This window comes from Ovis canadensis, chromosome 12 (genome assembly GCF_042477335.2).
Source record: "Ovis canadensis isolate MfBH-ARS-UI-01 breed Bighorn chromosome 12, ARS-UI_OviCan_v2, whole genome shotgun sequence".
Lineage (NCBI taxonomy): Eukaryota > Metazoa > Chordata > Mammalia > Artiodactyla > Bovidae > Ovis > Ovis canadensis.
This window is the reverse complement of record NC_091256.1, coordinates 88,008,475-88,022,448: the sequence shown is the minus strand read 5'-3', so window position 1 is coordinate 88,022,448 and position 13,974 is coordinate 88,008,475. Positions and strand designations below refer to the sequence as shown.

The 13,974-nt window shown below is 45.1% G+C and overlaps 1 protein-coding gene across 7 annotated transcripts in view; it reads right to left on the bottom strand.

The window, feature by feature from the left end:
- NEK7 (NIMA related kinase 7) overlaps positions 1–13,974 on the bottom strand; it is a 136,404-nt gene that overhangs the window by 20,635 nt on the left and 101,795 nt on the right. For all 7 annotated transcript variants that reach the window (XM_069544334.1, XM_069544335.1, XM_069544341.1 and 4 more), the window contains one exon: positions 166–260. In XM_069544334.1, coding sequence (XP_069400435.1) covers positions 166–260 — 95 coding nt within the window. The remainder of the gene's footprint in view (positions 1–165; positions 261–13,974) is intronic.

Genomic DNA, 13,974 nt, shown 5'->3' with positions numbered 1-13,974 from the left:
CATTATAAAACCAGTTACTAAGTCAGTGAATTAACTTCCTCATAATTAAACAGCTAATTCTTAAACATCACCTAGAAAAAATTAACTACATACTAAAAGGACAGGGGAAACACATTCCAGTAAGTAAAAGCACTTCCGTGTATGGAATTTATCAGCATTACCCACCTCATACAGTAGACAGCCAAGGGACCAGATGTCAGACTTGAAGTTGTACCCATTTTCGTGTATCCTCTCTGGAGACATGTAATACGGTGTACCCACTGCAGAAAGAAACCAGACAGAACAAGAGGAGGGTGAAAATGAAGATGCAGCTGTGATAAGAAATTACATCCAAAATTTTAGATTAAAATGTCATCAAAATAATTGATTAAGATCAGAAAACTATTCTGGGGCATACTCCAGAACGTTTACATTTCCTCTTTTCTCTCTGATCCTGAATCGCACATTCGCATCTGTCCCACATTAAAACGGGGGCGATGAGTGCTACTTGATTTTCTTTCTTTAATTCAGGTAGAGTCTAAGGAATTCTAACAAAATCTACTAAGTGGCTCACACTGGTTTCATTTCTTAATTTTTAACATGGCTTGTATGTCCCAAATAAGCATGATAATATAGTGATTTTAAAATAGATAGTAATACATAACAATTGGTGTAGTGCGTACAAAGCATACCTAGCAACTTTTACAAACACCCCTTAGAATACTGTTGTGACTCTTAAAATTACAAATAATATAGTCACCAACCTTCAGTACCTTACTTAACTCCCACTTTAGAAAGAATAAAACAGAATTTTGTATATGAAAGGGCTATATAATAACATCTGTGAAAGGCCACTGACATCTCTGGAAGAATGTCTTAGGCTGTTACTACTGAGACCTTTATAGACACAAGGTGCCCTGGATAATTTGGGGTTTGTTTCGATGTTAGCTTGTTTTGAATACTTTCTTTTTAATATATTTAATGTTTATTAAATGTCTTAAGTAAGACATTCACATTATATTTTCAAGGGCAGAAACATTTAAGTAAATTTTGAAGGGAGAATCTTAAATCTCAAACTTAGATGGCTATTATTTCACCCTTATTTTGCCTAAGGCTTTTTGCCAAATAGAAAATCGAAGTTTGAGAACAAAATTTAGAAATCTTACTTGCTTGAGGCAACAGCTACCAAACTGTGCTGCTACTCCCAGAGAAAAGCTCTTTCTCCCTCTTGCACCAATTTTTAAGAACTCCCTAGGAGTTCACAGTAAATCTCGTGAGAGTGTAACTCGGGATGCTCAACAGGGGTGTTCGGGCAGAGGCAACAAGGGTGGACCCAGCAAAGTCAAGGCGCCGTGCTCAAACACATCGTCCTCCACAAGGACGGCGTTACACCGGCTGTGAGCGGAAACGACTCGGCTAAAAAGGGAAAACACCACGGAACCATCCCTGCAGAGGAAATCCTAGCGACACTGAAACCCCTTTTTCCTACTAATGGATGGCCCTAATCAGAACGGATGGAAGGGGAGGTATTCATAAAAATGAGGACATGAAAAAAGGAGTGTGCAAACAGGAGGATAAAAGGCACAGAAATAAAGTGACACATTCGGATGCTGTCAAAGGCAGACAAGACGTCAATGATTTAATTGCAGCATTTCCCGCGAAGACGAGTAAATTTGCCGATTCCCATCCGGAGGAGAAAAGGCAGACAGCCTGTGGCAACGGCTAGGTGTGAAGAACGTGCACTATCCTCGAGCCAGACACACACTCGCTCCGCGCCTCCGGGAGCCGCGAGCCCTCTCGCCCGCCGTCTTCAGCGGCGACGCCGACGGTGCTGACTGGACGCGCGCGGGCGACGGAGGCGGCGGGTGCGGCTCGGGTAACACGCGGCTGTGCCTCAGCTCCCGGCCCGGGGTGCAGGGCCGTGACCCGCAGAGAGGGGCTCCCCGGAATCCACGGGGGCAGGCGAGGGCAAACACTGAGGCGTGAAGGTTCAGGGTTTACCAGAAGCGAAGGGGATTGGCCCAGGGAAACCTGCTGACACCGCAGGCGTCTGAGGTGAATGTGCAGGATGGGTGAAGAAACGCGGGCGTTTGCCCGGGCATCGCCCCTGGGCCGCCGCACGGGGCCACGCGCCGCCGCCGGCCCACGCGGCCAGGAGCAGGGAGGCCGGAGGCCGGCACGGGCTGCAGGACACTGCGCCTGAGGCGGCGAGGAGCTCCAGGCGCAGAGGAGCCGCTTCCGGGGCGCGGCGGGGGGTCACGGGCAACCGTTAGCCCGCAGCCCGCCGCGCCTTCCACTCGACGCCGGGCCTCCCGCGCGTCGGAAGGAGCCAACTCCGCCTATCGGCGACCGGGAGAACCGCTCCTACCCAGCATGCCGCCTCCGTCCGTTCTGTGTCCTGCCCCCATCTCAGCGGAAATCCGAGCGGGCTACCCGCCTCGCTGCGCGACACCTCAGGACCCGGGCGCCGTCGGCAGTGAGGAGGAGGGTGCCTCGGGCGCACCCCGCGCCGAGAGGGGGGCGCTGCTCTCCGCCAGGCGCCCTGACACCGACCTGAGCACAGGCGGGGTCCCTGCGCAGCAAGGACCCACCCTCGCCCCCTCTACCTGACAGGGAGTCCGCAGAATTCAAGCACTAGGAGAAGGTGAGATGCGTTGAATCTCCATGTTTCAAACTGAATGAATATATGATTATTTCCTTAAAACCCTTCTTAAAAAAAATCCCGACAGCTGTGCTGCCTCCAGCATGTGGGGAGCCGCCCGAACAGCTGTCCAAGGGGGAGGTGCGGGGGACGTGAGGGGACGTCACCGCGCCCCCGCGCCACGCTGAGCGCGAGGAGCCGCAGAGCGCGGGAGCGCGCACGGCCCCTCCACCGCGGGGGCGCCGCGCCACGGAAGGGAGGTCACCACAGCACGCACTTGGGTCATTTCAGGCTCCCGACGCGAGAGGTGAGGGACGGATGACACCACAAAAAAAGGAAAGGCCGAGACCAGACAAAAATTGTTAAAGAAATGAAAATGCTATCTGACCTTTCTTTAAAACATAGTAAGACAGTCATTCAAATATATATATTTTTAAAGTTTTCATTATGCTAATTGACTTATTCTAGCTATATGAGAAGAGTTGTACACGGAAAGCACTCTATTAACAATAAATACGTTCGAAAATGTATCCCTGTACAAATGAAGACTAATGTTCACAAGTTCTACAATATGTTAAGAGAGCCAAAGAATTCTGTTAAACTGTTATTACAGAATATATGACTAAAATAGTTAATAACTTACATTTCATCAGAATAAGTTATATACAGAATTTTCCCAAGAGTTTAGCTAAACATTTAGCAGTGCCATTGCTCCAAAGACTTGAAGGAGAAAAAATGATGGAACCACTGAAACGTCTTATTATACGGTTAGATCTGGGCTGCTATTTTTCTGTTTTGTTTAAGGGAGGGAAGGAAAAACCAGTCAGAGGTCAGGAAATTCGTTTCACACCTTTGCCGCGAGCTAGCCAGGACCTCTAAAGTTCTCTTTCTACTCACCTCATCTGTAAGATGCAGTGATGAGGAAGATAAGCTCATTTCTGAGATCCCTTTGCTCTAAATTCTGTAGCACTCTTAAAAACCCTACAAATGCCCATAGGAAAAGTGACGTGGAGAAAAGTAATATATTCCTATTTTAAACTATCACCTAGGACAGCTAAGTAGGGTACAAACAAGTAAAGTCAGTTTAGAAATGTTGCTTCTTAGAATAAACTGCAGAAAAGAAAGCTTTGAACATTCCTTGTTGGGAAAACTGAAAGGACACAACTCATCTTAAACATCAATCTGATTTAAACATGCGTGCGCACCCTCCCACACACACAACTTCAGGGAATAGGAATTAACTTTCATTTTTTCCTTCATACTCGTATGTCAACCCAGAAATTATGTTGGCAGACTTCATGGAGAGAGGCCAAATTTACTTAATTTGGAGTATTATCTCATGTCAGTACAGAATGTCTCAGCAGTAGATCAACATCTCTTCTATGAAAGACATTTATTAAATAAAGTTTTCTTCTTTTCAGTGTAACTGATAACATTTAAAACCCAGATAATTTTACAGTCACTGTTTCTCTGTCCAGGCACTGTGTTAAATGGATCACATGTATTATCTTGCTGAGCTTTCAACAATGTTTATCAAGCCCCCCTGCAATGTTCAGGGTGCTGGCGAGACAGAAAAAAGCAAGCCAAGCCCGTCGTAGGGCTCACTGGCTAGAGAAATGGGGTCCATTTCATGAGATATTCCCACTATTATCTTGTAGAGAAGACGAATAAGGAAGTCAGGTAATCTGCCAAAGGTGACAAAGCCAGTAAGGTACGGACCTAGAATCCAGCCAGGTCGTCCTGTCCATTGCATTTTAACAGTTATTTTGTTGAAAGTGACCACTGTGAAACATGACTGGGGAAAAAAATCTGAATCTTTCCAAATGAAGAAGCAGAGAACTCTTCTGCAAGTCTCAGCATGTACACACGAAAGGCCACGGGTGAGGGTCAGGGATCAGTGCTTCTCTGCAGCTCCTCTGCTTCAAATAAATACTTGTGATGGTAGTTGAGAGGTTAACCATGCACAGTTTACAATTAGATAACAGCTTCCTCCCAGCGTGATGATTTAAGTCAAGAAAGGACTGAAAGTTAAAAATAAACCAGTGCAAGCAGCCTTCAATACTGACCAAGCATATGCTGTCTTTACGGCTCCATCCACACTGAACTGGAGGGAGACCAGCCAAGGAAAGCCCACAGAGAGGTGCTAGGGAAGGTGTGGGAATAACAGGCAAGTGACCACAGGTGGCACTTGGCACCAGAAATGAAACTGCTTTCATGCCTGGTTTAAGAACACTAATTTTCTAAGTTGCAATTGGAGGATGTATCACACCCGGAAATAGTGTGGGGAACATGAATTGTACACTCAAGAGACCCCAGTGTGAAAATTCTGAGGCTGGCTGAACGGCAGCCATGCGTTTACCCTGCTGGCAACATCACAAAATCAGAGAACCATTGTCTCATTCTGAATAGCAAAGAGGAGTTCAAACAATCCTGTAACACAAACAACAACGACATCACAATTGCCCCCAAGTGGTTTCAGATATTTGTCCAGCATGAGGACCAGTCTCAGAGCATTGTAGCCAGTGCTTTGTAAAAACCCCTTCCATCCTCAGGAGGTGCAGCAAGCATATATAATAACTAAATCACACATGTACACACAAAAAGAAAATTCTCCACTTTGCTCTTCTGGGAGACATTAAGAAAGCAAGTAAAGTGCCATATTAGAACATGATGAAGCCTCCCCCCCCCCCTTCTTTTCACTAGAACAAGCAGTGAGACAGGAAACACTTCACTATATATAATAAATGCAACTTTGGTGCAAATGGATTTGCCTGAATAACAGATAACTACTCTTAATTACTTATATACACCTTTGGAGTACATAATGTGGTTATATTTCATGGCAGTTTAATTTCTCTAAGTTTTGTTAAAATTACTTTCTATCTCTTATATACACTAAAGTACATGATGTACTCTATAGTACAAAGGGGAGACACCCCCTGAGAATTAAATAATTTGTAAATAATTTAGAAAAACAGAACTGCTAATAAATTAATAGTAATGCTAGAAAACAACTTTGTTGCTAGAAACGTTTATTATGACAAGTGTGGTATTTTCTCCCTTGAAAGTAAACATGTATCACCAATAAAGGTCTATAATTTAAAAAAAAAAGGTGAAATTTTAACGCTGAAACATCTGCCTAAAAAAGAAAGCACTTAATTTCAGTAGTATAAACATCAACTGAAGCTTCTGACCAAAACCATGTCACCTCATCGGGCTTTAGGGGGAAGACTGTCAAGTGGACTAAACCAGGGAGCAGGCAGATCTCCAGCCCTGGGGTTACACCCATGTGCATCATGCTACATGGCACAAGAACTCTGCAGGCGGAAGGTGATGGACCTGAAAACGGAGACCACCAGGGACTGTCTATGCCATGTGCAAGGGTCTACACCTGCCATGCTGGCTGTGAAGATGGAGCAAGGAGGTAGAGGTCACGCCCGCAAAGGCTCTTCTAGGAGCTGACATGCATGCTCAGGTGACTCCACAAAGGGACAGGGTCCTTGGTCCTGCAAGACCAAATACCTGGCTTCTCCCCACAACCTGGAGAAGTCTCCTCTTTAAACTCCAGAAAAGAGCAATTCCATAGATGCCTTGATGGCAGCCTAGGGAGAGCAATGCTGGAATTCTGACCCACAGAACTGTAAAAGCCGTACAGTTCTGTTAAGCCACTACATTTGTGGGAATTTGTTAGGGCAGCAATAGGAATCTGACACAAATGCGCTAACGATTCACACACCACCTGGGCCATGTCCACATGCTGAGTCAGCTGCAGGCCAAGAACCCACCAGGCGCTGGGAGAGATGGAAAAGCTTGTGACCTGAAGCATCCATGACCTCTGCAAGCTCACTGGACAGTCTGGGGATGGGATCAGTTCGGTCTTTGAGGGTTTTTTTTTGGGGGGTGGGGCATGGAGGGAGAAGCCAGTATTTTACAATAAGACAAATGAAAGGATAAAATGATGATCTTGTATAATTTAAAAGCACACTGGTTGTTCACTGACTGCTAAGGACCCTAAACCAGGTAATCACAACCGCTTTAAAGACTCGAATTAGAGACAGAGAAGAGAAAGCAAGTCACATGCTACATGGCACTCAGTTCACAGTTAATGTTTGAAGCTTGGTAAAAATAATTTTTATTATAAATGTTTTAAATTTGCCAAAATAAGGTTCCCATCATGTGTATGAAGCACAAGCTGGAATCAAGATTGCTGGGAGAAATATCAATAGCCTGAGATATGTAGATGACACCACCCTTATGGCAGAAAGTGAAGAAGGACTAAAGAGTCCCTTGATCAAAGAGGAGAGTGAAAACGCTGGCTTAAAACTCCAGATTCAAAAAACTAAGATCATGGCATCTGGTCCCATCACTTCATGGCAAATAGATGGGGAAACAGTGGAAACAGTGACAGACTTTATTTCTTTGGGCTCCAAAATCAGTGCAGATGGTGACTGCAGCCATGAAATGAAAAGATGCCTGTTCTTTGGAAGAAAAGTTATGACCAACCTAGATAGCACATTAAAAACCTAGACAACATATTACTTTGCCAACAAAAGTCCATCTAGTCAAAGCTATGATTTTTCCAGTAGTCATATATGGATGTGGGAACTGGACTATAAAGAAAGCTGAGCGCGAAAGAATTGATGCTTTTGAACTGTGGTGTTGGAGAAGACTCTTTAGAGTCCTTTGGATAGCAAGGAGATCCAACCAGTCCATCCTAAAGGAAATCAGTCCTGAATATTCATTGGGAAGGACTGATGCTAAAGCTGAAACTTCAATACTTTGGCCACCTGATGCAAAGAACTGACTCATTGGAAAAGACCCTGATGTTGGGAAAGATTGAAGGTGGGAGGAGAAGGGGACAACAGAGGATGAGGTGGTTGGATGGCATCACCAACTCAATGGACATGAGTTTGAGTAAACTCCAGGAGTTGGTGATGGACAGGGAGGCCTGCAGTCCATGGGGTTGCAAACAGTCGGATATGACTGAGCGACTGAACTGATCATGTGTATGTCCAGTATTTTAGGAGGGAAAATCACAGATCTACTGATAAGAGAAAACTTACCAGGGATCAAGACTCTTAGCATACCTCATGAATTATTCTGTATTTTAAAATAATCCCTCTGCTCAGAATCACCTAATTCAGAATGATGGACACGCTCCAAAGCCATGTATGGTTCCCTCCTCCTTCCCTACCACCATACAATCCCATCGAGAGAGCTAAGTACTCTTCAGGTACAATAGCTACAAATATGTCACAAAAATAAACAAGCAGAGAAAGAGGACAAATCATACAAAAAAAAAAAAAAACCCCGAGGTGTTTTTCCTCTAGCTCACGGTCCTCACTGCCTCTTCCTGGACACACAGGGGAATTAAGATGGGCATGGACACGAGACTTGTTTTAGCCAATAAAACATGAGTGGGAATCAACCTGTGTTACATTCAAGCAGAAAGATTTAACTGAGAGCCAGTAAGTCAATTCTTCGTGATCTCTTTCCCTTGTGAAGATTATACAAGACGGAAACCCCTGAGATGCCAAGTGACCATGTGGAGGCAGGGCGGCCACCTGGGCCCACAGTGGACTCTGGATAACCACAGAAATAATATGCTTCAGTGCTGACTGCTGTTGCTTCCTGCAGCATGCTCTAACCTGTGCTCTGTGACGGATTTAGTTAAATCCACCCTCTGATGCCCAGCCCACCTCTAATTCATTCACTCAGGAGGTACTGAGCATATGTCCTCTACTATACACTTGGGACACAGGAGGTACGAACCCAAACCACAGAGACCCCGGTCCTCATGAAGATACATGTGGTGAGGGAGGGAGAAGGAAAGGACTAGGCATACTGAGTGAGTCACACACCGTGTTCCAAGGTAAGAAGTCTAAGAAAAACAGGAAAAAACAAAAACACGATAAGGATCAGGAATTCTGTGTCAGGGGCAGCAGATTCATTATTAAATAGAGTGAGCTCAGGGATCGCCACCCGACCCCCACACTACGTGACGGGACAGAGGAGAAGAGGCGCCTTCAAACTACTTGCAAATATCAAACTGCTGTGCCCATCTTCACTGCCACACTGGCTGCTGGTACTGAGGAGCAAAAGAGGACTCCTCTGGGTCAGTATCACAGGAAAGACGGGTAGTTGGATATGGCTTGAATAATCATATATTTTTTAAAATCATATATTTGGATTATTTTAAAATAATCCAAGGTGACAAGAGAAAACGCACACCGTGACTGCCATGTTCCTACTTCACAGGTTTTAGTTTCCAGTCTCGAAGGGGTGCTTCCCTGGAAATGTCAGCCCCAGCTGTGGGTCGACAGGAGGATACAAAGAAAGACCTCCGGATCCTGCTTGCTTCTGAGGCTTGGGCACGGAGAACAGGCAAGTGCAGGGCAGGCACAAACAGCGCTCCCCCTGAGGCTCCTCAGCTGCGTGCAGAGTGGGATAAGGTGACCCCAGGTGGAGGTGAGGGGCAAATCGGGGACCCGGCAGAGTCAGGACCATGCCACCAGGCCCCGATGCAGCACGCCCGCAGGCCGGGCAGGGGAGCACCTCACTGCCTCCTGCGTGCACAGCCCGCCCACCCCTGGGCCTCAGGCTCCTGGACTCTGGAAGGCGAAGAGTTTGCACCCATGGCTCGCGCCTAACCCCGGGCCTCAGGGAGCCCAAAGACTGTGAAGTGAGCAGGACAATCAAATACGTGAGTCCTGCCCTCACAAGCACCTGCAGCTCCATGAATGACTGAGTCCTGTCTGACCACCCGAACTGGCCCGGCCAGCAGACTGCCTAACAGGAGGCAGAAAAACAGGACTCGGTCCTTAAGTAAATGGAACAGCATGGAAGTACTGTAAACACAGACTAATGTTTTCCAAATTGCAGGTTATAACCCATTAATGAGTTGTGAAATCAATTTACTGGATTGCAAATAGCCTTATTTTTAGTAACACAAAATAGAAGAGACAGTATCAGGAGGAACCACCACGGTTGTAACAGGGAATTTCCACTTCCGTTTTGTGCAGTGAGGTTTCCGTGGGGTCATGGTGCAGCTGGGGTGTGGGGGGCAGGAGCACACTATCGGGAAATCTGGGAGCCCCTTATCCAGAGAGCTTGACTTAAGGGGGAGACGTGCCCTCCTCATAAAATTAGAGATATACACACACACACACACACACACACACACACAACTCATTTTCCAACAAGTCTTACATCTGTACAGTCGGTGAACAACAGGAAAGGACAGAGTGAAGTTTATATGTGGGGACATACATATTCCAGCGAGCAGTATCCCAGCCACACCCTCTGTCGAACTGCATACAAAAGCACTAAATGAAGCCCTGACTTAGCTAAGTCCATGGAGAAAAGGAAAGGGGAAGCGGACACAAACCAGAGCACCCTGAGCTCAGAGCACACACAGCGATACACCTGGCACGCACCGGGCTGGCGAGCAAAAAGACGTTAGACTGCTCAGCTCTGGGAAGCACGTGCTGCGGGGCCGTCACAGAGCCACAGAAGAGGCGGTTAGCACAGGGGAGCCCCCGAGGAGAGCAGACCACACTGGGTGTGCTGACCGCGAGGACAGGGGAAGGTCACGGCTGGGTCCTCATGCCAACGCTGCAGGGCTGGCCCCTGAGCTTGGAGGAAGGGGCGAGCCACTCCCACGTGTGGCTGAGGCCCCCATCCCGCAAACCTGCAGAAGCGCCTGCTCTGCTGCAGCCCCTTATCTGAACCACCTCTGGTCAGCCTAGGATGTCACTCCCTGGGCCTCTCTGTACCCTCTCATCCGAGTTCAGATGCCACCTCCTGGCAGGGGCTGTGCCATTTCTAAAATACTCCCCCTGCTGGTCACTCCAAGTGCAGGCTAACAAACCCTGTTGGTTCTTCGTCTGTTATTCATCTATTTATTTCCTCCCACCGCAAGGTGAGAACCTCTGGAGGGCTTGCCTTGTTCAGGCTACGTACCCAGAGCCTGGAATGGCACCCATTTTTTCTGAATGGATCGGTTCAGCTGTTTCAAGAGGAGAAATAAATTGCTCGTAACCTCCCTCTCTGCTTCCCCTTTTCCTGTCTCCTCACCACCATCACAGTCACAAAGGCAACTCAGCATTTATGCAGTACACCACAGTGCTCAGAAAGCATGTTTACCTCCATTTCATGACTAGGCTAGGGGCTGAACACAGCACAGTTACTAGCCACATTTCTACTCGTAGAAACCTGGAAACTGAACCTGAGAAAAGGAAATAAATGGCCTGATCAAGGTCCTACAGCACAGCGGGCAGGTCAATCCAGAAATGCACCATCCTCTACAAACGTCCTTCTGTTCCACACTCATAACAAGGCAAGAAGAAAAGCGTGGCAGACATCATGGAGGAAGGCGTGTAGCCAAGGAGGGGAGCAGGCCAGAGGACACCACCCCCAGAGGACCCCAAATGCCGAGCCAAGGGCTTTCCATGGTAGTCCTTAGGCCATAGAGAACAGGTGAAGATTTGGAGGAAGTAAGATAATCAGATAATGTCTTTAAAGAAAGAGATTTTCTCTGCTGGGAATATGGTAACCAGAATGGATTAAAAAGGAATATTACAAACACAGAAGGATCTTCTCCTGGTCCAAACAGGAAGTGCTTACAGTGTGAGGAGGACAGAAAAGAAAGTGGAGAGGCTGGGAGAGGGTGTGTATGGTGGGGGCAGAAATAAACTAAAGGCTTCTGAGATTTTCTTTTTTTCCCTCCAGTTTTGAAGATCTGGACATGATCTGAACATCCAGCAACATCATCTTTGGTATGTAATTTTTAACCCCAAATTTAAGGAATTATTATTGCTCCATGCTGACATACTTTTAAGTTAAAAACTTGGTTCTGAAAACTGGCTGGAAACATGACTGTCTATACAACCTTATCTGCTACAGAAAATGTGACAGAACCAGAGATTTTACTGCAGGTTGACACGCTATCATGGAATTAAATGATACATATTAGAGATAGAAACTGGAGAGACAACTAAAAAATTCAAATAATCTCTTAAGGATTGTTAAATACAAAAAACTTTGGTAGTGTTCCTTATAATGATTAAGTCAAAATAAGTGAAAAAAATTTGATATTTGAAAAAAAGACATTTTGGAATAAACAAAATATAAATGCATAATTATAAGATGTTTCTAGAAATCCTTGGTATTTCTGTCCTATTGACTTAAATTCCTGGAAGAAAATCTCCTTTACAAAATTAAATGAAATTTAGCTCCAGAATAGAATTCATTCAAACTAAACTTACTCGAATTTTCTTTTATGAACATACAGATCTCTTTTATTTGAGGTTTCATAATATTTAGACCTAAACTGTGAATAAATCGGAGAAGCCAATGGTACCCAACTCCAGTACTCTTGCCTGGAAAATCCCATGGACGGAGGAGCCTGGTAGGTGGCAGTCCATGGGGTCACGAAGAGTCGGACACGACTGAGCGACTTTACTTTCACTTTTCACTCTCCTGCATTGAGAAAGAAATGGCAACCCACTCCAGTATTCTTGCCTAGAGAATCCCAGGGATGGGGGAGCCTGGTGGGCTGCTGTCTATGGGGTCACACAGAGTCGGACACGACTGAAGCGACTTAGCAGCAGCAGTGAATAAATCATGCCCTACAGATTTACTTCTCAGCAAAAGCAGAAAAAAAAATCAACATACAATAAAATAGTTTATCAAATTTTCTGGGAGCAAAATAATTTTATATAGGTGACCACATTTTCAAGTACTTTTTGGAACCAATTCTTAGAAGCAATCTTTTATTTTTAGTTTTTTAAACAGAAGTACAGTTGATTTATAACAGGTGTACAACATAGTGAGTCAGTATTTTTATAGATTATACTCCACCTAAAGTTATTACAAAATAATGGCTAAATTTTCCTGTGCTGTATCATATATCCTTAGTATTTATTTTTAAAACACTCTTTCAAATTTGCTCTTAAAAACAAAAGTGTAAGTCAATAACACAGGAGGGCAATAATTTTTTAAAAGCAAAAATTAAGGTCAACTTGTCAACAAACGTAAGTCTGTGTCACAATTTCTATCCTTGTTATTTTATACATATTCTTTGTTAGCAAAGAATTTTTCCTGATCCTTCTACATAAGATTTTTATTGGGTCCAAACACCTTGTTGGGCTAGAGTTCAAACTTTAATTCTTGATATTCAATGTACTTTGCTTAGTGAACTTCAGTTTCAAACCATTAATTTCTACTTCACAGAAAAGACAGGCAGAAATACAAGATGCTTTCTTATGTTAAGAATACTTTCTCAAAATAACATGGAAAACAAAAATACTTGGGAAATAAATTATTTTCCTATTGATTCATTCATCGAAGCAATCAGTCTCATTGCTACTTCCTCACTGGCTGTGCCTCAGCGTGCTTTATGATTATGGGCATCCCCAATTCATGTGTGTGTGTGTGTGTACACGTGCACACACATATAAACTACATGCAACTACATGACCCTAAGTGAATTGGTTTAGATAAAAATTGACATTCAGTTCAGTTCAGTCGCTCAGTCGTGTCTGACTCTTTGCGACCCCATGAATCGCAGCATGCCAGGCCTCCCTGTCCATCACCAACTCCCGGACTTCACTCAGATTCACGCCCATCGAGTCAGTGATGCCATCCAGCCATCTCATCCTAGCAATTCTTAATTGTTAAATCTATTAAAATTTTGCTCTCTAAGTCACATAGCTTGGAATAATACATCCCCTAAACCTAGAGACGCGTATACATTTGGAACCCCACTGAGAGCATCTGTAAGGAGCAGTGGCAGGCGAGCTAAAGGAGTGCACTTCCAACCTGGCTTCGCATGACAATGCTGGGTCTCCAGGGTCAGGCGACTACAGCATGTACAGAGTGACAGCTCGCAGAACGGCGTGTACACAGTGCACACACGTGTGCAGGAACACGCGCACGCATGTGCAGAGCGACAGCCTGCAAAGCGGCATGTACACAGTGCACACGCCTGTGCATGCGTGCGTGCGCGCGTGTGTAATGATGACCAAGCATTTGTAAGTACAATAGATCACTGACAGAGTGCTGTCAGGACATTCCGTTCAGGTGAGTAACAAAGTCAACACGGGTTATCTTTCCTGAGGGCCAGTGGCACTGGCTTGGAACAGTCTGAGGTTTTCTTCACAGAAGTCCTCTACTATTTGCATGGTAAGAATTGGAACTTCCAAATAAAACTTTATTCAAGTGCTATGCAAATTCATGCAGTTTTCATGGAATTTTATATCAAATTTCCCTATCCCCCTCAAAATTGCAATGTTCTATGAAAATAAATATGAAGTGAAAGAAATAACTAAAGCAGTACTACTCAGTATCAGTTG